Genomic DNA, 25716 nt, shown 5'->3' with positions numbered 1-25716 from the left:
TCTTGGGGATCATTTCAAACTCTTTAGCATGATAGATTCAACTTTTCATGAATTGGTCCCATTCCCAGCTACACCTGCAGTTCTCCAATGTGCAATGACAAGACCCTGTCTTTGCCTGAGTTTTCCTCACTGCCTGGTCACCCTCCTCTCTCAACCATTTGACAATCTGCACTTAAGCCTTGTAGCACTCGGTTCCAATATCACTTTCTCTTTGAAGCTTCATTTTACCTTTTCAAGCTGTGGCAAGTGCTTGCCTTGGGACCTCCCCTACTCGACTCCTTTTATAAGATTTACCACACCCCTCTCTAATCCATTGATTTCCCTGATTCCTGTGCAGCCCTGCAGGCCGGAATGCCAGGGGAGGTATTCACCGCTGATTCTGGAGCCTTTGGCAGTGTGTGACCCCCCCATGGATAATGGTTGGCTGAATGAATGGCAGGGTCCATGCTGGTTTTACTTGAGCAAACTGGCAATGGCCTGGCTCTTCCTTTAAAGCATTCAAGCTGTTGAAATTGTCAACTTGGCTTCCCTCCACCCTCATTTCCCTATTACATATTGCATGTGAACTGATTCAAGACTTGCTTTAGGTCTATCTTTTTTTTTTTAAGAACAACTCAATTTTTCTCCTCCAATTTGGACCAGCTCTGTCACTGAGCAGCATGGCTTCTTGCACAAGACCCCAGCCATCTTGAGCTTGAGCTTTCTTTTCTGTATGACGGAAGGACTATTCTTGTAAACATTAGCAAGGATTAACTTGGAGTACATGAAAGCATCAAATACAAGGCAGTATCTGTAGAATTTCTACAGCTTATACCACCTCGAAATAGACAAGTGTCACATGGCTGCCTGGCTGTACTATTTTGAATCAGGAGAGGCCATATCAAAAATTGTTAGCGTTGTGAAGAAATAATACAGAGTCCTTAAATACCCTGGAGCACTCAGAACATTCCAGAAGACTCTTAGAGAAGTGGTCTAAGAATGTCCTTTGAAACCTGGAAAAGTTGAAATGGAGTTTCATGGGATGGAGCTCCAAAGACTGGGGATGTGTCTGACCTGGGGGATGAGTTTAGAGTGTTACCCTGCAATACGCTTCTGTGACCACTGTCAATCTAGAGGAAGATCTCACTGCTGTGATTTATAAATCCAATAAATCCCTGAAGAATGTTCTAAACTTAGAGCCCCACAAGCTGTCTAGCTTAATGCCTATGGAGAGAACCTGGTCAAGAGATCATAACCAGGGATGGAGACTTTCTGTGGACACACCAGTTCATTTGAGAAGACTTGTTTAGGAATCGGTATGTGTATGGGGTCCACTGTTGACTTCTGAGAACACAAGATGAATAAGAGATAATTTGGGACTCTGTGCAGTCCCCTGCCAATGACTACATGAGTGACAAGAGGCCTGTTCTCCTGTCCTTATATTATAGGCCTGGGGGCCTTGACAGGTTCAAAGGCAGAACCAGTGATGTGGGTTTTGCTCTGAGTAGTCTGAGAGAATCCTGGTTCACAGATGTGGTTCTATTTCATAGGCACCTAAGCCCTCCAACAGAAAGTTACTTCCCAGAGGCCAGCACTATGTATCTGCCCTTTAACTATTATAGGGTCATTTCTTCAGACTGTCAATGAGTGATCATTTGAAATATGAATAGTTCTGCAAGTACTAATAATAGATAGTCCCTACTGAAATCCTCTAAGATGGGCCCTCATTTAAATGCTTTGTGATTAAGTCATTTAATTCTCACAACAACCTAATGAGGTAGGTGCTTTCATTATTTCCAGTTTACACCTGGGGAAATGGAAATGCAGAGCTCTGAGAAACATGGGCCAAAGCAGGTCACACACTAGAAAGTGGGAGAGGCAAGATCTGAGTCCAAGCAGACTGTTTTCAAGTTCATGATCTTGATCACTATGCTATTCTAGAAGAGTAGCATTGTGTCCTATTAGCAATTGTTTCCATAATTTAAATGACAGTGGCTAATTTTTAATGAGGATATATAGGCATGGCACCAAGTGATTTTTTTTTTAGAGGGGGTGATACCAGGGATTGAACTCAGCCACATCCCCAGCCCTATTGTGTATATTTAATTTAGAGACAGGGTCTCACTGAACTGCTCAGCACCTCACTTTTGCTGAGGCTGACTTTGAACTCACAATCCTCTAGCCTCAGCTTCCCACCAAGTGATTTTTATTATTTCATTTATTGTTAATAAATCCAGCAGAATAGGTATTGTTATCATCATTACCATTTTACAGATGAGAAAAACAAAATTTGGAGATGATAAAAAATTAATGTGAGGCCACATAAACAGGAAATTTGGAGCCAAGGTTTGAGATCAGGCATTTTCATTCCAAAATCTGAGGGTATTATAGCTACACTTGACAACTGGGTGACACCGGATATCTGTGGACTGTGAGGCCCAGTTATCTTAGGGTGGTGAGAGCAGACACTGAGAAGGTCAGATAAAGGGCCCTTGGTGGTCCTGGGGAGAAGGGGACATAAGGGAGTATGGAAACAACTGTTTGTACCCCTCAATGTTGCCCAGGGCTGACTCTGTCCTTTGTTCAGGTCAGAATTTGGGGGAGTAGCTTTATTTACTGTAGCCTTATTTAATAGACTAAACGTTAAATTCACAAAGGTTAAGACTCTTGTATTCTAACATCCAATCCCATGCCATACATAAGTTCCCTGACAGGCACCAACTATCCCTCTGATTGTATTCTCATTCATAGGAACTCACTGCTTCTCAAAGGTAACTATGCCTTTTTGTTTGAGCTCACTATCATGGCCAGATTATTAAGTTGAAAGATCTTCCTGTAACTTCTATTTCTGTCTCTGCTGGAACTAGACAAATTGGGACCCTGTGTTCTGAGCTCATCTCATGATCACATCTCACACCAGACTCCTCTTACTCTGTGGACTCATGACTCACCAACTTTTCTTGGGACAACCATAAAAGTCACGCACCCTGCTGCCACTGGACCTTTGTGCATGCTATTTTTTCTACCCAGAAGACTGTCTCCTTCTTTTCCAACCCATTTTATTAATTTTTCACTTCAACTGAATCATGTCCTCTAGAAAGCTTTCCCTAGATGTCCCTCACCCTTGACTTGGTCAAATCTCCTGATTATATACTATCAGAATATCATTGTCTTAGAGTACATTCTCTAATGACAGCCTGATTGGGTCAGGGGATGTGTGTGCTCATGATTCACTGAGGAGCACCCCCAGGAAAACCGGAAAGGAGTGAAGGACACAAGGGGCGGGTCAAACAGACACAAGAGAAGGTGTAAGGCTCTTAGCTGTGGCTACATCTTGATCTGGGAGGGAGCCCTGTAGGGTAGCTGAATCTCAGAGTCTATGCCTTGAGGAAAACGTTGGGCTCTTAGACCCTGCCAGGGCAGGTGACCAGCCAAGCACTGTCGCAGGGTATCCTCTGGAAAGGTTGTAGGCCCACCCATTGGGTGGAGACTGAGGGCAGCAAGGATGTAGGTCACTCACCAAACCCAGGCATCCTAGAGGTCTGCTGGGCACCAACAGTGTGTGCTCAGTCAGCCTCTCCTTCCTGGAACTTGGGTTTCCACGTGTGGCTCTTTGGTTGAAATCTCTTCCATTGGAGCCTAACCTCCTTGAAGGCAGGACCAGTGTCTCTCTTCCAATGGTTTCCACGGTGCCAAGCACAGGGCTTGTAGCTAGCCAGTGTGGAGTGAATGAAAGGATCTAATGGACGAGTGGACCCATTCCTGTCTTAGGCGCAGTCTCTTTGACCTCCATGTCTCCTTTCCTACTTTTCAGCTTTTGGACACTTTCTATTCCCTTCTGTCTTACAGGATCTCTTCCCTCTGGCTTCTTTGAATTGCAGTTCCCTCCTAAGAACCCTTCATCCTGCTTGTTAGCAAGCCAGTGTGTCTAAAGTCATTCTTCAAGTGCTTGTTCTCAAGAATGTGATCAGCCTGCCTTCGTGAAGGCTCAGAACTGCCAAGAACTTCAAAGAAAAAGATACAGCAGCAGTCTTTTAAAAATTGCTTTTTATTTGTTCTAATTACTTATACATGACAGTAGAATACATTTGATACATCATACATAAATGGAGTTTAATGTCTCATTGTTCTTCTACTTGTACATGATGTAGAATTATACTGGTTATATTTGCACCTAGGGTAATAATGTTCAATTCATTTTATTATCCTTCCTACCCCCATACCCCTCCCCTCCCTTCATTCCCCTTTGTCTAATCCAAAGTACCTCTATTGTTCCCACCCCTATCCCCGCCCTGGCACCATTGTGAATTAGCATCCACATATCAGAAAGAACATTCTACCTTGGTTTATGGGACTGGCTTATTTCACTTAGCTTGATGGTCTCCAGTTCCATCCATTTACAGGCAAATGCTATAATTTTATTCTTCTTTAATGTTGAGTAATATTCCATTGTGTATATATACCACATTTTTTAATCCATTCAACTGTTGAAGGACACCGGGGCTGGTTCCATTGTATAGCAGCAGTCTTTAGATCCAGGTTTTGTCCTGTTCCCTCAATGTTCCTCTCTGGGTATCCGGGGGACAGTGGTGAATTTGTCTTTTTTGTTCCCATGGACCTTTCCATGGCTAGCTTCCCACTGACCTTCTGCCATTTTCACTTATGTTAATTAGACTACTGAGGATTCCCATTAATTCTGGTTGATCTGTTTGTTAATATAATGAGCCAAATCCCACTTGGTGTCATATTAATTGCTGAAGAGCCAGGCCCTAAAAGCAGTGCTATGAGAAAAGGCGAAGTTTTGATGGTGGAGAGATTAGAAGCCTAAAAGCTTTTAGAATGCTGATTCTGTTAGGCATTGGGCAGAAAGAACATTCTAGAAGATGATAGAAAGTTCTGAGGCCCAGCTAGTCTGGCTTAAATTCTAGAACTGACTCTATCTACTGGATTATGCAGTAGAGTACCAATCCATGCTCTGCTGTACAGAAGTGAGTGTGTATATGTGTGTGTGTTCACGTGTGCATGTGTGTTAACACATATGCTTGCACACGTGCCCGTGCCCATACCCAACCTTGGGGTTTGCTGCTGTCCAAGGCCCCTCTGAAAGAGCCATACTCGTCTGATTTCCACAATTCAAGAGAAAAGAGCTAGTCTCCATTCCTGGCTCTGTACTGGCCAGCAAGGCCACACTGGGGGTAACATCTTACCTCTCTGAGCCTCAGTTTTATCACTTAAGTAACAAGAGGTTGGAATAAATATCCATAGCAATAGAATCCCATGGGCACATTTATTGGGAGTACTATGTGCCAGGCTTCTTGGGAGGATCTCAGCAGATATCGTTTTCTCACTGTGTTCTCTGCTGTCATCTTTGATTTACTGATGAGGAAATGGAAGCCAAAGAAATCGAGTTCCTTTCCCATGGTCATTAAGCCAGTCATGGGAGAGCCAGGATGAGACCCACTGACGTAGACTTCAAGTTCAGTGCTATTTGCTCCGTCATTGTGTCTACTTCTCAATTCAGGCCATCGATGGACTGTCAGGACTGCAAGGTGGCTCTGGTGGGCAGTCAGAGAAGAAAGGAGGGAAGTCCACCCGGAGCAGCTGCTGCTATCTTGCTTGAAATATCCTGCATACTGAAAATGGCAGAACAACAAAATCAAAATCTCTACACCATGGTGCAAGCTGGCCCAGTTGTCGCCAGTGTCACGTGAGCAGAGACAGCCCCAGGAAGGACCCGGTGTACAGAGGAACAGGACTTGGTGTTGTCAGCGAATCCAATGATAGGCTCAGAACTATGTGGCATAGCAGTAAAGAATGGATAGTAAATAGTTCATGTGCATGTGATTAGTTTTGGATTTTAAATGCTAAGCTAAGCCCTGTTCGTTGCAGAAGGAAGAGGAGTTGGCCTCAATAGCAAAGGCTTCCCTTTCTACTTTCAGCCGAGTCCTGCTCTGACCCTTCCCGATTGTGTCTTTTTGGACAGTGGTTCCCTCAGCCCACTGCCTGCCATTTCAATATCTATAGAAATGGTGACAATAATGATAACTATAGTCTGGGGTAACATTTATGTTTTGGGGTTAGGTAGCTTTTATGGAACACACTGTACAAATATAAAGTGATAACAATGTTGATTTTTATTTTGTGCTGCCCTGGTTGCTGGGATATAAAATGAAGAGGATGTCATCCTGGCTGCTGAATGCTGTTTTGTTGGTGCTCTTGTGGCCAGGGCTACCCTGCACTTGTATGTTCTCGTTGCTGCAGGTCACCTTGTTTCCTCATTCTCTGGCTTACTGTGGTTAAGGTACACAGAGCAAACTGAGATGATTTGAGGGAGTGCCTCCTTTTCTCCCATGTGAAACTCTGATCTCTTCCCGTAGCTTTCCCATCAGGTTGCTTTCCTAACACCAGCATTCGTTTCTCAGTGACTGATGGCACAGCATAGATGTGTGACAAGGAATGCACCTCTGGCATGGGATGAGGAGCCAGCTGGCGTGACCCGGTACCCTGGAGACAGGAGCAAGGGACCTTGACTGAGTTTGTTCTGATGTAGGAGGTCAGTGTAGCAGAGACTTCCCATTGTTCACCTACAAAAACCTCCCTTCTTCTTTAGTCAGAAAACCCCCATTTTTAACTGGGCTTATGATTGCCAAGTCTTATCACACCTATGTGTGGTTGTAAGACCAAATTCTATTATGTGAACAGAAGTGATAGGCACAACTTCTGGGTTGTGTGCCCTTAGCAGATGTGATTTTTACTCAGTTGCCTTTTTTCCTTTTCATAGGTTAGAATGTTGGCATGATGGCAAGAGCAACAGCAGCCATATATTATACAACAAAATAGAAGCTGCATACTGAAAATGGCAGAACAACAAAATCAAAAGAGCCTGTGTTTCTAGCACCATAGGAACATCATTATAGAAAGAGAAATAACTTATGATGTTCATAGTCAAATAATCAGAGTCAAAAAATTAATTGTATCTTGCAAAATAATTAGTATAGAGGATTTTTAATGTTCCCAACACAAAGATGTAAGTTTTTTTAGGTGAGGCATGTTTTAATTTCCCTGACCTGATCAAAAACATTGTATATCTTTACTGAAATTTCAAACTGTACCCCTAAAAATATATGTCAAAAACAGACAGCACAATATCAACCATTACACAAGGGAGAAGTAAACCCTATTTTGCTTCAATTTCTGTTATTTTGATATGTGTTATAGCTGTTGTGTTCTAACTAATATAATGAGAACGGATGTTTTGTACCCTGTAAGATTGTACATTTCCACACATTAAAAAGAACTATTTGTTGAGGTGGTTGTAATTTAGTAGAATAAGCTAACATTGATGTTCACTAACTAGTTTGTTGTGGAGAGTGGTGATCTAAATCATGGCCTGTCTGACTCTAGTGGCTGTGTTTGCCCTGGGAGCCAACTGAGCTAAGATGCAGGTCAAGATGCCCCAGTTGCTATGGTTATACCAGCCAGGGGTGGCCACATGTGGTATCAGTGCAGGGCTTGAGTTCAGCACCTTCTCCTAGGGATAGTGAATTCTGAGCAAAAATACATGACCCTAATGTCTTGCCAGTCCCGAATCCTTCAGATTGCTTGCTTTGCTGAAACTTTTCCAAAATTAACCTTTGAATGATGAAACCTATATAATAAACTTGCTGAGCTAGCTCAGAGTCAGTCAAGCCTCACCAAGGCTTGGCTACCCACCTGGCCCCAGCCTTTTCTCCCTATGTGTATCTATTTGTCTCTTCTTCATCTCCCCTCTCCACGTAGTTCCTGTGTATTGGTATCTCCCTTAATTTTTAACAGCCGGGCTGAAAGAGATGAGAGAGTCACAGCAATTGGTTCCTGAAGAGGAACATGAGAGGCTGAGGCAGTTTGTCATGCCGACATTATGATTGTTAGGCAGGTTATTAACCTCTTCATCTGTTATGATTTGGATATGAGGTATTCCTCTAAAACTGATAATGCAGGAATAGTCAGAGGTATGATGATGAGAGCTATTACCTAATCCATGGATTAATTCAGTTTGTGGATTCATAATTTGACAGGACTTACTAGGTGGTAACTATAGGCAAAGGGGGCATGGATGGAGGAGGTGGGTCACTAGGGGCTCACCTTGGAAGAGTTCATCTTCTCTGCAGCCCTTTCCCTTTTCTCTCTCTTTGCTTCCTGTCCTCCAGGGACAGAGAGGTATTCCTCTGCCATGCCTCCACCATGATGTTCTGCCTCACCTGGGGCCCAGAGCAATGGAGTTGGCTGACCATGGACTGAACCCCTGAAACTATGAGTCAAAATAAATTTGTCTTCCTCTAAGTTGTTCTTGTTTTGGTTACAGTGACAATAAGCTGACTAACACAGAATCTCAGTTCTTTTCTTATAAAATAACAGTAACAACAGACAGAACCGTAGCAAGGTCTACATTTTATGAATTTGTATCTTGGGTTGGTGCCACAGATTGTTTGGATTAAGTGAAATGAGAGAGAATTGGGTGAAGACAACACACATGTTAATATATCATTAAACTCTGTTTTATATATAATGAGTATTATTTCTTGATTTTTTCCCATACTGATTTCTTGATTACCTAAATGCTTTCAGGCATTGACCATTCCTGAGATTTTTCCATCCACACCTCTCAAAAAAAATCAGGTCCCCAAATTAGCACATAATAGAAAATTAATGAGTACACATTAATAGTGTCGCTGACTTTTAAGTGAATACCTCTGTTCACAGAATATTTTTATTTTCGTTTGAATTCATAAATAAATTAGTTTGACTCCAGAGATTTGTCAGGTGACTTATAAATATTTGCAGTAGAAACCCAAACTACAGTTGATCTCTCTAAGGACACATAACTGTGTGCATTGGCAATCCACTCACTTATTCAAATATGCGACTGATTTTGTTTGCAAACTCTACTTGAGAATGGTGGAAAAGCCACGTATTATCTTTCAGTCATTGTGACACATTTTGAGTTGGTGGGCCCTCTGAATGGTCTCTGATATATTCTTTTTAGGGTGGCAGGGGTGAGTTTTGAGGATTGACAGCTGTATCTCTAGAGAGCTATACTCCCAGCCCTTATTTTGTTAATGGAACTGATCCATGACCTCTTGAGTCCTTCACATGTTTCAGTGGGTACTTGGTCAAGTGAGTAATCTGTTATGTGACTGGCTAAGAATTTCTAACCAATTCTCAGATGATTCTAGAGTCTTTAAAACTCGAATACCACATTTTTTTCTGTTAAAATGGCTGTTTTAATATAGGAGACACTGTATCCAAATATGTGCCAGAAATCTTCCAATACTCTATTCCAAAAATTAAAAAAAAATAGCCTTACTTATTCTCCCTGCTAATATAGAGACCCCAAATTAAATATTAAATCAATGAAAAACGTTGAGGGTGGCTCCTCTCTTAAATGAAAATAAACACAGATCTAATTCCCAAAATAAGAGTTATTTGGAATTGTGAGTGATTCCAAAGTAAAGCAGAGATGAGCACTAGCCTTAAAAAAGAAAGTAAAAATATTTTTAATTATGTTATATACATAACACAAAATTTACTATTTTAACCATTTTAAGTATACATTTCAGTGACATTAATATATTCTCACCTTGTGCCATCATCACCACCATCCATTTCCAGAATTTGCTTCTCATCCCAAACAAAACTCCATACCCATTAAACAGTAGCTCTTGTTCCTTCCTCCCTAAGTATGTGGTAATCTATTCTATTTTTTGCCTCTATAAATCTGCCTGTTCTAGGTATCTCATGTAAGTGAAGTCATTCTGTACGTGCACTGTTGTGTTTGGTTTATTTCATTTAGCATTAATGTTTTCAACTTGCGTCCAAGTTGTTTCACATGTCAGAATTCCACTCCTTTTTAAAGTTAAAACATTTTTTTGGTGGGGGCGGGTTCTAGGGATTGAACTCAGGGGCACTTGACCACTGAGCCACATCCCCAGCCCTATTTTGTATTTTATTTAAAGACAGGGTCTTACTGTATTGCTTAGCACTTCGCTTTCGCTGAGGCTGTCTTTGAACTCGCAATCCTCCCGCCTCAGCCTCCCAAGCTGCTGGGATTACAGGTGTGTGCCATTGCACTTGGCTAAAGTTAAATAACATTTTATTATGTATATATCATATTTTGTTTATTTACCCATCCATGCATGGATACTTGAGTTGTTTTTTACCTTCTGACTATTATTTAATAATAATGCTATAAGTGTGGGTGTACAAGTTCTTGTTTTCAAAACAGCAGTTTTGACCTCCTATCTGTAGTGGGCACGTGTGTTTCTCCTGGGGTGGATCAGTACACTGGGATTTGCCTGTAGTTTCTGTTGGAGCCTGAATGGAATTTTGGATGCTTCATTGGTGCCTAGACACAACAGCTGGTCCCTGGCACTGCTGTGAGAATGATCACTGTGTACTGCCATCTCCTCACGTTGCAAGGAAGACCTTAAGGGATAGAGAGGACACCAGGGTGACATTGGGATGTATGTACAGTGTGAGTTTGTGCAAATGAATTCATCTGTTTCTGGATACAACATGTCACACCCAATATTCCTAGATCAGGTGGTGTGTGTGTGTGTGTGTGTGTGTGTGTGACTCTGTTCAATTTGCTGAATAGAGTCAGAGGATGGACTTGGAGCTGGAGGTCATGACCTTCCATGCCCCAGAACTGTAAGTGCTGTGTATGTGTTTGGCTGATAATCCTCCGTCTCTCAATGTTGGCTCCCTCTTGTAGGAGTAGAAGATGATGACTTGAAGCTGTGGTTACAGAGAAGAATGCCTGAAGAATGTGGCCATTACTACAACTTCTGACAAATGCCATCATGAGGATTCTTACTTAGGTTATTTAGTTCCAAAGACATGGCTCGTAGGCCTGCCGTTTTCATCCTGGCTGCCAATGAAGTTTAGAATCAGTGTCAACATGGACACCGCTGCATGGCTTCCGAGTCTCTTCTGTGGATCCTGCAATCCGAGAGGTCAGAGTCCAGGGTGATGGGCTTTTGACTGTCTCTAAATTTCAGACAAAGTCAGATCAGGACGGCACAGACAGGTGTTCTCGTCTGTCCTTGGTTTGGGGCTCTGTCCCTTTGAGTTTTAATCATCGAGTACACATTCAGATCCTTTTATGTGGTGTGGTTTTAAACTTTCTGCTTTTACTACTTTCTAGACTTATAAAAGGACTTAATTAGATACACCAAAAAAAAAAAATACATTGAGCTCTGTTAAGGAAAAAAAACAACAACAATCTAGGATTTACATTTAAAATTTTGGTTAACTGCAGAAATAAGTTTATGGGATAGAGTAGCTCCAAATCCACTGACCAGAGTCCAATTTTGCTCTGTTTATTGGATTTCTTAAAAAAAAAAAAAAAAAAAAAAAAAAAAAAAAACCTAATTCTATGTCTTCTGCTTTTTTTAACTGAAAAAAAAAAAAAATATATATATATATATATATATATATAAAAGCTTATTGCTTTAGCCTAGGAAACAGAGCTTAGAGAAAAGCTTATGTGGTGCCACTTCACTGGGAGGAAGCATGCCAAGGTAGCCAGGGTCGGGGGAAGAGGCTGCCGTAGTAGGGCAGGATGGAGGCTGACCAAGGTGGAACACAACTTCAGTCTACAGGTCCTTGGCTGCTGCTTCACAGATGGTGGGAGCCAGTTGCTGGGTCCAGAGTGTGGCTCCAGGTAAGATACACAGAAACACCTTACTCTGAGCAGTCCATCCCGGGGATAAACCAAGAAGAAAGTTGTTGGCTCTTTCCTATCTCCTGTCCTCCCATAGCTGGAGTTCACCCCACAGGGTGTTGGTGATCCTATTCCTTAACCTCTTGGTGGTTTCCAGAGAAGTTAGATCCCACATATGGCACTTTGTCTGAAATAGTGGGAGGAGCCAGAGGCTGGCCATTTGCCTCACCTGGTGGGACCAGTTTGTCACAATGGCAGCAGATGGGGAGGGCAAGCAACAGAGGGCTGGAAGAGAGTTGAAGCTAGAGAAACTGAGGAAGCCCACAAGCTGGGTTTGAAAGGATGTGGTAAAAATTCAAGCAATACAAAAGGTCTACAATAAGTACGTTTCCCTTCCAGTCTTTTTTAGTATATTCACAGATTGTCAATCATGACCATTATGCGGTTTCAGAACAGATTTATAATTCCCACAAGGGACCCTATATCCATAAATAGACCCCTCCCCATTTCTCTACCTTCCTCATGATCCTCATAAATCAATATTCTACTTACATTTCTGTGGATTTGCACATTTGCCTATGTTGGTCGCTGCATGTAAATGGTGTCTGCAATGTGTGTCTTTCTGTGCCTGGGTTCTTTCACTGTGCATAATGTTTTCAAAGTCCGCCCTTGTTGTAGCATGGGTCAATACTTCATTCCTTTATTTCGCTTTCTTGCCCTTATCAATTTTTTAAAATGTTTTTATTTGTACATTATAGGTATACATAATGGTGGGGTTTTGACATATTTATACGTGTATGTAAATGGAACTCACTCCATTTCAATCCCCAGGGCTTCCTCTTTCCATCCTCCCTCCCCCATTCCCTTTCCTCTACTTTACTGGTTTCCCTTTTATTTCATTATTGATTTTTTAATTGGTGCATTATAGATTCCTGTAAACGTGGAATTTGTTGTCATAGATTCATACAGTCACATAGCATAATTTGACCAGTAGCATCTGGAGGTTCCTCCCCTTCCCCATCCCTCCTCCCTTCCTCTTGATTCCCTTCCTCTACTTCATTGTTCACCTTTTCATTTTCATGGGATTTCCTTTTTGCAAGTTACTTATTTCTCCCTAGTTTCTGCATATGAGAAAAAACATTCAACTTTGACTTTCTGAGTCTGGCTTAATTCACTTAGGATGATGTTCTTCAATTTTATCTATTTATCAACAAATGACATTTTGTTCTTCTTAATGGCTGAGTAAAATTTCGTTGTGCATGTATACCACATTTTCTTAATCCGTTTGTCCATTAATGGGCACCTTTATTTCATTTTTTTTATTGTGCTAAAATATACATAACATAGTTATCATTTTAACCATTGGTAGGTATATAGGTGAGTGTCACTAAATAGATTAAGTGTTGTGTGCCCATTGCTACCATTCTTCTCCACAACTTTCTCATTTTCCAAAACTGATATTTGTGTTCATGAAATACTAACTCCTTTACCCAACTTCCCCCAGTCCCTGGTGACCACCATTTTATTTTTTGTCTCTATGAATTTGACCACTCTGGTATCTCATATATATGGAATCATATAATATTTATCTTTCTGTGTCTGTATTTCACGTAGCATAATGTTTTCAAGATCCATCTATTTTTGACATACATCAGTATTTTATTCATTTTATGGCTTAATCAATTTATCTGTTGATGGACACTTGGATTAATTCCACTTTTCTGGTATTGTGAATAATATTTCTATGTACATTAATGTTACTAGTGTAAGATATGGTAGTTCTATTTCTTTTTTAAGCACACCATGCTGTTTTCCATAGTGACTGTGATATTTTACATTTCCACCAGTATCACACAAGGGTTCCAATTTCTCCACATCCTCACCAATTCTTGTTATTTTTTGGTCTTGTTATAGTAGCTAATTCTAATGGATGTGAAGCAATATCTCATTTTTTTCATTTCTCTAATAATAAATTATGTTGAATATCTTTACATGTGCTTATTGGCTATTGGTATATCTTTTTTCGAGACATGTCTATGTAAGTCTTTTGCCCATTTTGTTATCAAATTGTTTAATTTTGTTGTGGAGTTAAAACAATTTTTTTAAAAGTCTGTATTCCCAGCATTGCTGAGGGTCTTCTGTTTACCGTATTTGAAATTTTCCACTTTTCTCTTGATATCCTCCTTGGGTCTTAGTCTGTTTCAGGCTTCATAACAAAATACCACAGGCTGGGTAATTTATGAGCAACAGAAATTTATTTCTTACAGTTCTAGAGGCTGGGAAGTCCAAGATGAAGAGACCAGGCAGACTCCATGTCTGGTGAAGGCTCACTTTCCACTTTAAAATGAACCTTGTTGCTGTGTCCTCAATATGGCAGAAGGGAGAAAGAGCTCTGCTGCACTTTTGTATGAAGTTGTTAATCCCACTCAGGTGACTTTCATGACTTAGTCACCTCCTCAAGTTCCCACTGTTTAATGCCATCACACTGGTGATTAAGTTTCAGCTTATGAAGTTTAGGGCAACATACTCAGACCATAGCACATTTAGAACTTGCACTAATGCTTTAAGAAAAATATCTTGGTTAGAGTCACGCAGAGCTCTCTTCTGCCTGTTCTCAATCTTATGAAACACTAGGTGACTCTTCTTATTAAACCTTTTAATTTTTATGAATTCAAGATGTGTGTGTGTGTGTGTTGTTGTTGTTGTTTGTTTGTTTGTTTTGATGGTGCAAGGATTGAACTCAGGACTTTGTGCATGCTAGCAAGGTCTTTATCATTGAGCTGTATCCCTAGTGCAGGGCTTATTTCTTATGTAAGGTCTTTTTTTTTTTTTTTTGGTACTGGGACTTGGACCTAAGGGTATTTTAACACTGAGCTACATCCTTCGGTCCTTTTTATTTTTATTTTGAGATAGGGTCTTGCTAAGTTGTCTTACTAAGTTGCTGAGGCAGGCCCCTCAACTTGTAATTCTCCTGCCTGTTGTTGGGATTACAGGCATGCACCACTGTGCTTGGCTTATGAAAGATGATTCTGAATCAATATAGGCCTCCATATTTATAGTCAAGTTGATGCTTCTAGAATTCACTTCTATGATCATTCTTTTCATTTTGTCTTTGTTCTTTTCCCCTTTAACCAGTTTGTGTGATAGCTGAAGGGACATAGAACTTAAATGAGCATCCACTTGAGAAAATAACTTGCCATTTAAAAAAAAATTGTAGTTATCTTATAGGTGTGAAATAGTATTTCAATATGGGTTTGATTTACATTTCTCTAATAACTGATGATATTTAACTTCTTTTCATATGCTTATTTATTTTCTTTGGAGTGGAGAATGTCTATTCAAATACATTGCCAATTTCTAATAGGGTTATTTGTCTTTCTGTTGTTGAACTGTGAGTTCTCTTTACATATACTGAATACAAATCCCTTATAAGATATATGACTTGAAAATATTCCCTTCTATTCTGTGGGTTACCCTTTCTCTCTCTTAATGGTGCCCTTTGAAGCACAGAAGTTTTTAATTTTGATGACATCCAAGTTATTTAGTTTTTCTTTGTCACTTGTGCTTTTGGTGCTAGATCCAATAAATTATTGCCTAATCTAAGATCATGAAAAGTTATATCTATATTTTCTTGAACAGTGTTATGCTCTTGGCTGGTCCCTTTAGGTATATGATTCTTTTGAGTTAATTTAAATCTAGGATATGAGTTTGGGGTGAAATTAAAACAATTTTCACAAAACAAAAAGTTTTAAAAATTACATCTGAGCAGTATCATTCTTCCTTTAGTTTGGCTCACTTTCCTTCAGTAGATTTGTTCACTCATTCATTCAATGTGTAGCGATTGAGTGACTACTTTGTGCCAGGTTCAAGTACATAGTGCAAATAAAGAGGAAATAAAGAGTAGTTTCTATTTCCTATAAGCTAACAGTAGAGGAGGAAAAAGAGAAAAATAAACAATTACTGCTACTATGTCAATAGGAGAGGTACATTCAGCTTGGGTTTAACCAAGAGAATGTTTCTCTGGAAAAATGATAATTAACTCAAGCATGGAAGTAGGAGGTCAAGTTTATCAGGTGGACACATGTGGTGAGGGAGGGGGGATGATCCCGTTGGGGTGAAGGCACATGGAAAGAGTCACAGAGCCTATGAGCAAGCCTGATGTATTTGCAGACATGAACATGAAGCTGTTACCTTGCAAAGCATCATACTGGGAAACCATAACACAATTCTGGAAGCCAAAAGTGAAGATGATCAAATCTTGTTCAGGGACACTATCACCCAAGTGAGAAGTTACGACAGAGTCCACTAAATCAGAGGTATGAAAATAAAGTGGGAGATAGATTTAAAGGATATTCCAGATATTATACACACACACACACACACACACACACACACACACACATCCAGGGAAGTGGAATCGATTGGTGATTGATTGATTACATTTTGGATAGTGAAAAAGAGATGCCTTTGGGGAACTAGGGGGGATTGTGTGGTTCATGAACAGGATGAATTCAGTTAGGGATCTAAATGTGGATTTTAAACATCTTTCTTGAATCAGATTCAAAATTTTCAAAAGGCTTCCAAGAAGGTTAAGTGTTCTATTCTTTCTTTGAAGCCCAATTCAATTTCTTCCAGTTGAATTCTTAACTAGGAGAGTTATTAACATTTCAATGAATCAGGCTGTATTTTTCCCTCCTCCCTTTCTTCCTCCCTCCTTTGGCTCTGATTCCCTCCTCCCCTTTTTCTTTTCCAACATTTCTGCAAATTTATGTTGAACTAAACTGTTGCTGGTTGGAGAAAGAAAGAACCCAGGAGTCCTGGCTCCTGGCACTGGTTTTCCCATTGCCTACTGTGTGGAGATTCCTCCTTTGGTTGAAAAACTCTCCAGCTCTCAATGGATGCAGAAAAACTTGCTTTCCGATTGGCTCCTGGTAAGAGCATTGCATGGAACCAGCAGATGCCTCCCAAGGAGGAAGTGTTGCTTGTTAGAATAGGAAATGCAGATAATGGGCATGCTTCCTTTAATCTGCCAACACTAAGCCACCATTGAGTGCAGCTTTTTCTCAGTGCAGCTGTGGCTCCCGGCACTAAGAGCCTGTTCTTTGGGAATTAGAAGCACATTGCTCTGTGCTGTAAAAGCTGATGGCTGAAGACAATCCAATTGCACACGCCATCTCAGGAGCTCTTACTACTGCATTGTTTGGTTTGTGGGGTTGTCAGAGTGTAGAGTGAGACTGCTTTTTACTGATGCTTTTCCTTTGCTGTGACCCAGCATAACTTCTCATCTGGGTGATAGTGTCCCTGAACAAGATTTGTTCATTTTTACTTTTTGCTTGCAGAATCGAATTATGATTTCCCAGTATGATGCTTTGCAGGGCACTTGTATGACAGGTCCAGGAAACCCAAGGGGAGTCTGAGAATCAGTGTGTAGCCCTCTCCTTCACCAGCACATCAGCTCTGCAAGGATAGGGGAGTCAAATTTATTTCTGTTTCCCATAGTACTTAGCATAGTGTTCTTCCAGGAGAGTTAGTTCAAATGGATTCACCTGAGTAGCTGTGTTCTGAGCGGGCAGCAGATTGGCAACACCCTTGAGCCCCTCTTCCTCAGCTAATTCTCGAGTGAACTGATGGGGCTTGGAGGGTACATGGAAGCCATGACTTCCCAGTGTCTCCAGGGAGAACAGGTTCTGGATTTTCTTGAGTGTTCAGGAGAGAATTGAGGGGCAAGCAGAAAATGAGAGTGTTTGCCTCTGTTGAGGCTAGGGGTAAACACTGACCTTTCCTGGTTCCCCAAGGAAAGAATTCTGAAGCAGAATTATTGCTGTTTTGATATTACCCCAATGACCCTGAAGACCCCATAAGAAAAAGCTCCCTTTCCTGAGTCTCATTCGAGTGGTCCTTGGTTGTGGACTGGTTTTTTTGGCTTTGCTTGCTCACCGTGGTCCACCTTCAACCCATCATTGGTTTGCTCCTGTACCAGAGCCCCCAACAGCCCGGCTTATCTGTCTGAAGTGTTGGGGCAGATGCAAAATCATGAAGAGGAAAAGAACCAGTCACTGGACACAAAAGCCAATCAGGACGTCTGGCTCTCTCCAAGCTAAGTTCTTTCCGTAGACAAGGTAAGAAGGCACTTGAACAAAATAATGATGAGAATTGTTAAGGAGATGAAATTAGAGCTGTAAAAGGCTTTCTGAAACTGAAGAACTATGGTTTTTAAAGAAATTCAACAGATGCATTTTGAGTGCTTATTACTACAAAAAAAAAAAAAAAAACAAACAAACAAGCCCAAAACAACAACAACCACCCCCACTTTATTCTGAGTTCTATCAGTACAAAGAAGAGAGAAACCGTCCCTTTTCTCAAGGAGTTTATAATCTATTGAAAAAGACAGGACTAACTAGACATGGTACAGAGGAGGAGGATGTAAAAGCTTATATGAAGTAGGAATGAAGTGTCTTTTCCTACACAAGGGGATCTGTTAATTAAAATCAGCAGATCAGGGACCTTAGGCACAGAAAATGCTGTTTTAGTTCAGCTCCAGGAGATGACAGTGGTCTCAGCAGGGGCAAGGAGAGGAGACTGGCTGGGCAGTGAATTCTTAGGTGAGGCTGGGAAGATGTCATGGTTCTGTAGCTGGAGAGTGGTTTTGTTCCACAGGTGGAGAAGTAGCATGGCAGAGCTAGCTTCAGGCAAGCTTAGGTTTCAAGGCCATTAGATCTGTCTCAGCTGTGTGACCTTCTGTAATGGCTAGAGGGGGCTTCATCTTGTGAGGGGCAGTGGTGATGGGGGCTTCCTGGAGGAAGGGGATTTTAGCTGAGGAAAGTGAGCAGAGAGGAATCCCAGGGTGGTAGATGCTGACAAGCTGCCCAGTACCTTTCTTAGGGATGAGGGACTTAACTCTTCTGGCTGTGGGATATGCTACCACACCTCTGCCATACCGCTGGTACTTGCTTCAGGTGAAGAGAATGACTTCACCTAAGTTCACCCACTTCCTCCCATACCAGACACGGCTGGACTTATAGGCTTGGGCCTTTTGCTTAACTTGAACAGGCTCTGAAGTCTTTCTTGGCCCCCAAGCTCCCAGGGGTCAGTTGAAGTCCTATTGGGACTGCATCCCTGCCCATCCTTCCCACTCCTTACTCCCTCCCCGTCTCAGGTGCTGGCCCAGAGCACTCCTAGTAGATATCTGCATGCCAATTTGTTTCAGTATACTTCCTGGGGAGCACAACCCGTGACATGCAGATAATGACCTGTAACTTTGCACTATAGCAGAGTCTGTGTGACTCAGCCCACACCTAGGGGTTGTGTGGTGAGAGGGCCAAGGTCAACACAGAAGGTGGAAGAATATCCAAGAGCCCACTAATGCTCTGATATAGGACCTGTCCTTGTCATGTCTACCTACTTCATTAACATCCTTGTGTGGGAGGGACTTTTTTTTTAAAACGTTAGGTGAGTTAGATTGAAGAGTGTGTGTGTTTGTGGGACAGGAGATGCAGGATGTGGGAGGACCCTGGAGTGGAGGCAGCCAACCTTCACATTCCTTTGTGGTGCCCATTGGGTGGTGGAGGAGGCAGGTGTGGGGAAGGAGAGCTGGGGGTTGGTGTTGGCGGAGGGTGAGGCACACTGCTGAGCTGGAAGGAGAATCAGAGTCCCAGAAGGACACTTAATTGGCCTCAATCTTTTAAAAGCCTGTGCCTATTTTTGATGGATATAAAAATATTAAGCACTGTTATAAATGTGAGAATATTTTCAGTTAAATCATTTTTTTTCTCTAAGGTTTGTTGTTTTTTAAAATTATGTGTACATAAGGTATACTACATGGCATAAGGTCCATTATAAGACATATTATGGTTTCTATTGTGAAACAAATGAACATATCAGGTTAAAACATTGAAACAGGTTAAATAAACAGGGCCACTATTAAAAAAATCATGCTTGAAAGGATCACAGATGTGCAGGATGGAGAGTCTAACTTCTACAAGTCCCACCACGAGAGATGATTCCATTGGAATGTATTTTCTGTAGTTTGTATTATGTATGAAACCAGTTATTCTTAATTCCACTTTATTAATGTAAAATGAATATTTAAAGCTGAGACCCTCCTTACTGGAGTTACTCTCTTCTTAATATCAAGAACAGCAGTAGGAGGCTGTGTCCAAGTAAAGTTGGGAAGTCTGGGTGGTTGGTCTGTGGAGATCCTTTTAGTGCTGAGCAGCAGCTGGGAACTTGGGGACCCCAGGGACAGTTTTGCGCACCAGTGACAGGAGGGCACATTCTGATGGAACATGTCAGGCCTGCCTGGTTTGCCTGTGGTTGAACAGACTCAGCACTCAGGTTACCAGGGTGTTCAGTGACTGACCAGGGCCTGCTCTTTGCCCTGGCCCTGATGACTTCTCATGGCCAGGTGTTGGCTAGGTGAAAATCCAAGACCCAGCAGCAGGGTGGCCCCCATGGTGGGGTGACCATTCCTCTTTAAACACCCAGAATCTTATTAATAGTTCTCGGCGGACACAACATCTTTGTTGGTATGTGGTGCTGAGGATCGAACCCGGGCCGCACGCATGCCAGGCGAGCGCGCTACCCCTTGAGCCACATCCCCAGCCCCAGAATCTTATAATCTTATTAATAGAAAGAGCCAGATCTAGTCCTCAGAGTGTGTGTGTGTGTGTGTGTGTGTGTGTGTGTGTGTGTGTTGGGGGTGGCCTGGGGTGGCTGTACCCTGTTTCTTCTCATTTCTAGACCACAGCAAAGAAGCTGGTCCATGTCTTGAATTAGGATTGAAAGACCTTTTGAGAAGTAGAGGCATTTTTACCTTTTTGGTCTCCTAGGGCCTACAGGCTTAGAGCTCAGTGGTGACATTCCTATCAAGTCTTGGCAGCAGCAGTTGGTGAGGCCAGACTGGAGGCAGGAGATCAGTTTGGGTGTGCCTGTGAGACCCTAACTATTGGCACTGAGTTGCTGAATTAAAATGGTGGCAGAGGGAATGGAAAAGAGGGATCACTGGAGACACATGGTGTGGGAGCTGACTATGGCTTGGACAGAGACAAGTCCGGTTTCAGCCCTGAGGGCATGGTGGCTGATAATGCCTTTAAAAGAAACTGGGAAGTCAGTTCTCACAAACCCTATGAGACAGGCTTCAAAAATAGATGTGGTTTCAAATTCTAGCCCTATTATAACTGGCTGTTTAGGTGCCACTGGACATACGAGTCACACCATGGAGTCTGATTTAACTGATTTTTATTTTTTAATTTGTAAAATCTGGGATAGTGATAATTATCTTATAGAATTATTTATTATAAAGAATAAATGAAATGAGAAAATATCCCAAGGCATTTACAAGCGACTGGCAGTCAGCATTCAGTCAAAGGCAGCAGCTGGGTAGAGTGTGGTTATTGCTATTTATGAGGTTGTAGCTGAAGCTGGGCCTGCAGAGGAGACAGTTCCAGCTAAGTGGCTCAGGGAGGCGTCAGAGTGTGTGCTGGTGTCTACTGGGATCTGTGGTCTTTTAGATGAGAAGGTCTCTGAAGCCCAGAATTGAGACAGTTTGTAAAACTGTTTCTTATTTCTTTTTCAGAATTAGATACAAAGGACAAGTGTGAACACTACTGATAATCTCTTTTATATATAAGCTTGAAATCATGTTCTTCCTCTTATTACTATTTTAATAGCTGAGATGGTGGGAGTACCAGGGATTACACTCAGGGGCACTCAATCTCTGAGCCATATCCCCAGTCCTATTTTGTATTTTATTTAGAGACAGGGTCTCACTGAGTTCTTAGTGCCTCACTGGTGCTGAGGCTGGCTTTGAACTCATGATTCTCCTGCCTCAGCCTCCAGAGTCGCTGGGATTACAGGCATGCACTACCATGCCTGAAATACCTGAGATTTTTAAAAAGGGGATTAGGGAACAATGACATTTATCATTTTCTTCACATGAAAAGTTTGACAATATTATTAAGGATCCAGGCTCTTTCCAACTTTCTGCTTCCCCATATTCCTTGGGTTTTTGGTCTTATACTTGTTGCCTCATGGTTGGCTGCAAGATCACTGCCACACACCAAGCATCATGTCCACATTAAGACAGAAAAATAAGACAAAGCTGCAGCACCATCGAGTTCTCTGGTACCTATCCCTTTTAATCAGAAAAGCAAAGTTTTGTAGAAGACCCAGGTGAATTTAATTGGACAGAATTAGGTCACATGGTCATGCCCCATGGTTTAAAAAGCCTGGGAGGGCCAGTGTTTGCTAGAGAAGAACAGGAGGGCCTGAAGATGGCTCCCTGCCCTAGCGGAAGATTTTTTAAGCAGTGGCGATTTTGGTAACTTAGGTCAAAGCCTCCATCAAAATTCTATCATTGAACTGTAGATCAAAGAGCATCTCCATGGATGAATAGGTATTTCCTCTCTGTTGTAGGGGACAGGAGGATTGAAAGACCTTTTGAGAAGTAGAGGTGTTTTTACCTTTTTGGTCTTCCAGGGCCTACAGGAGATTTAATTCCCCCTTTTCCTCTTTTGTTCCTTTATTTCTTCCTTTTAAAAACTTTTAATAAATAAGTAGAGGATCTCTCCAACTAGATAATAACTAAAAAATATTGGTGAATTTCAAGATTAAACTTTCTTGTTGCTTTATAAATTCGTCTGAGTTTGGGAGCACCCTCAATTGCACAGGAAGTGGAAAGTACAGGAAGGAGGGCAAAGAAGCGCTTTTCCCCTGGTACAGGAAGGGGTCTGGGCAGTGGTGATTCCCAGATGTTCCTATTGAGCACTCAGGGCTGATGGCAAGTAAGGCCAGGCTCCTTCTTGTGAAGAAAAATGTTTTTTTAACCCTTCATGATTTGGCTGAAGATACCTTTAGCATTCACAGATATTTAAGAGTAGTCTCATCAAATTCCTTGTTATAAAATGAATTATAAGAATTACATATATTATATGGGATTCAGTGACATTGGACTTAGTGACAAAGAAAGTGATTATAACAAACTCAAACACCTCTGTCACAATAAAAATAACCTCAATTAGTGAAATTAATGACAAAATATTTTTTGAAGAAGAGGTAATTAAAAAAAAATCTCAAGAAAAAAATCTGACGATGGATGGTGGTGATGTTTGTAAAACAATGTGAAAGTACTTAATGTCACTGAATTATAACTTAAAAATGATAAATTTCATTATGTCCATTTTGCCCCAATAAAAAAATTCAAATGTATTCTTGTTGAAAGACCTGCTTAAATGGATGGTAAAATAATTTGTAAAGATAAGAACGAATAATAGCAAATAAGTAGGTGTTTCCTCTTCATGATACACACCGGTACATATGTTCGCCACAGTATTCTCTGAAATGGTGAAAAAAAAATCTCTCTATATATCCTGTCCTGCTATTTGTGGAAAACTCTCCATATATATATATATATATATATATATATATATATATATATATACACACACACATACATACACACACACACACACACAGATTTGTATGAATGACATTCCATTTACTTGGTATATCTCAGATACATCAGGTCCACCAGCTCTGAAGCTCAATTCCATGTCTTCAGATAACCTGTGGACACCTGCTCTTCCCTTCACCTTCCCTGTTTGGGTAAGGGCATTAATAATGTGAACCCAACTGCTCAAGTCAGAAACTCAGATGCTGTTCTTGAATTCTACTTTTCCTTTATTCTCCACACCAAATCAGTCATGAATCAGCTTAATTGGATTTCCTCGGTGTTGCTTTTACCTGTCCCATTTTTTTCTACCCCGTAGTCGCCACCCTGAGGTAAGTAAGGAATTAGGCTCTCTCACTTAAGAAATAGGCTTCTAGCATCTATCCTGCTATCCCCCTATCTTAAATATGGTGGGTCCTCTCAAAGTGCAAAGAAACAGTTTTCTTAAGGTCAATGATCTGCTGGTCTTTTTGGATGTATGATCAAGTTGCTTAGCAAATTGATTTTACAAAGGCCATCAGCCATAAATTTGGAAAGATAGAATTTCTGCAAGTACCCCAGATTTTGTTCTCTTCCACAAAATAGTCAATATTCTCCTCCTGAAGTAGTGTGGACAATAAAAAGACAAAATAATTGGGGGGTTAGGTCCTCAGGGCATGTCATGGTAAATGGCTCTCTTACATTAGTGCCAGCTGCCCCAGGACAGGATTGTTTGTTTTATTTACATACTCATTAACTAATAGCATTGATACACCACCTAAATGTGTCAGGGGTTGAGAAATGGGACAAAGCCTCAACCTGCAAGAAGCACACAGCCTTGGGTTGGAACAGAAAAATGGATGGCTGCTTTTACAGAGTGGTGTGCTAAGGACAGGGTAAGGGGTCTGGAATCGCTGGTCAGGGGCATCCCTCACAGCATGGAAGGATCAAGGAAAGATTCCCAGGGCTTGGAAAGTAAAGACCTCAATTTAAGATATGTCCTCTCCATATCTGGTCCTTTTTCCATTTTAGCTAAGAATATAATCAATGTGGCAAGTCCTGGATTTTAAAAATCTCTTCTGTAAGTTGTGTAACCCTAGCTACCAGTCAGGCTGAGCATCCTTTCATGTTTGTGGACCCTGTGCATTTTTCTTTTCTTTTGTCTCTGTTGTCCTACTGTTTGTGGAAAACTCAGTATTCAAAGATAACTCTGGGACAGAAAGGGAACTTGTCTTTGTCCTTTGAAGGACTGATTTCCCAAATCCTACACACATCTGTGCACAAAAATAAGGACCAGGATGTTTTCCTAAAAGCTCCCTTGCTTCCTTCCAGGCTCTGCCTTCTCTCTAATTATCCAGCTTCCTCTTCTGGCCTGGTGGTCACTCGGGAAGGTCAGCAGGACATGATGGAATCAGTACGTGCAGACACCATTCTCATCCTTGACTGTGTTTTGTTGTTTTTCCGGTCAAAAGGGAGAAAAATCTACACAGATGGACAGAGGGAGTTATGTGTAGGCTTGCAAATGTGAGAACTGTCTGATAAAAGCAAAGTATTTGATTGTGCAAATCTTAAAAGAATGAGGTCCAATATCATATACGGTTTGAGAGAAGTGTCTATAGAGAAACTACTACATGCATCTGAGAATGACTCTCATTCATATAATTAGAAAATGAATTGCCTTCAACCTCACATGTCAGTCTTACCCCTATCAACTCCAAGGACCCAGCCTTTCTGCTAGCTGGCTTGATGGCAGTCAGGACTCTTCAACAGTGCTTTGTGTCTTTAATACCTGGTGGCCAGAAGATAGAGTCGAAGCTGCCTGAAATGTAGGGGGTCAGAACATCCAGGACTTGAAACCAGAGGTCCCTGGCTAGGAGTTCTGATGCTGTTCCTACTCAGCTCTTCTGTGAAGCCATCTTCATCTCTCTGGGCCTTGCTTTTCTCATGTGCAAAATGGGAAAGACATTTCCTTGATCACTGAGTTATTATAAGCATGAAATACCACAAGAGTAAGTTGCTGTACAGATGTTAGGTGTGTATTCTTTTTCATTATTTTTTCTTTGCCTTACTACATCACACATAATACCAAGAAGAGGGCCTTGAATATTAAATTGGCACTTAATACTTACACTTTGCTTGATTAACAAGAACAGTGGGTCCTTGGGGGAACCCCGTTGAGGACCACTTTAATTAGATCCCTAAATCCCTGACCAGCAACATCTGCTTCACCTGGCTGGTCAGCATGTTAGAAATGCAAATTCTCAGGCCCACACAATCAGAAGCTCTGCCAGAAAGCAGGGGCTTCACAAGCTGTTTTTACCTCCAGGTGGTTCTAAAGTGTGTTAAAAGTTTTCAGCCAACCAAATTATCTTTTTTTTTTTCCTTTTTAAAATGAGAATGCATTTACATTGTCAATAGTGTGATGGTCAAATAGAATGAGATTTGGTGAAAGACAAAGTGTTTAAATAATAAAACAGTCTCAGGAGGGTACCTTCAACCTGTTAGGTTTTCCTTAAAATAGTAAATAAAACATGTTTCAAGCAGAATTGTTTCCTGTTACTTATGGAAGAAAAGGAAAAGTTAAGCTTACTACAGGATGTGAGATAAG

At 41.2% G+C, this 25716-nt stretch overlaps 1 protein-coding gene across 1 annotated transcript in view; it reads right to left on the bottom strand.

Annotated features, from left to right (window-relative positions):
• Positions 1-4276: 4276 nt before the first annotated feature.
• The window catches only part of LOC113178616 (junctophilin-1-like), a 99473-nt gene continuing 78033 nt past the window's right edge, over positions 4277-25716 (bottom strand). Inside the window, 1 exon segment of the mRNA XM_077800992.1 lies at positions 4277-5612. Within this exon segment, the coding sequence (XP_077657118.1) occupies positions 5211-5612 (402 nt within the window). The 3' untranslated portion in view covers positions 4277-5210.

Source organism: Urocitellus parryii, chromosome 7 (genome assembly GCF_045843805.1).
Source record: "Urocitellus parryii isolate mUroPar1 chromosome 7, mUroPar1.hap1, whole genome shotgun sequence".
Taxonomy (NCBI): Eukaryota; Metazoa; Chordata; class Mammalia; order Rodentia; family Sciuridae; genus Urocitellus; species Urocitellus parryii.
The sequence above is the reverse complement of the archived record's forward strand: the minus strand, read 5'-3'. Positions and strand labels throughout refer to the sequence as shown.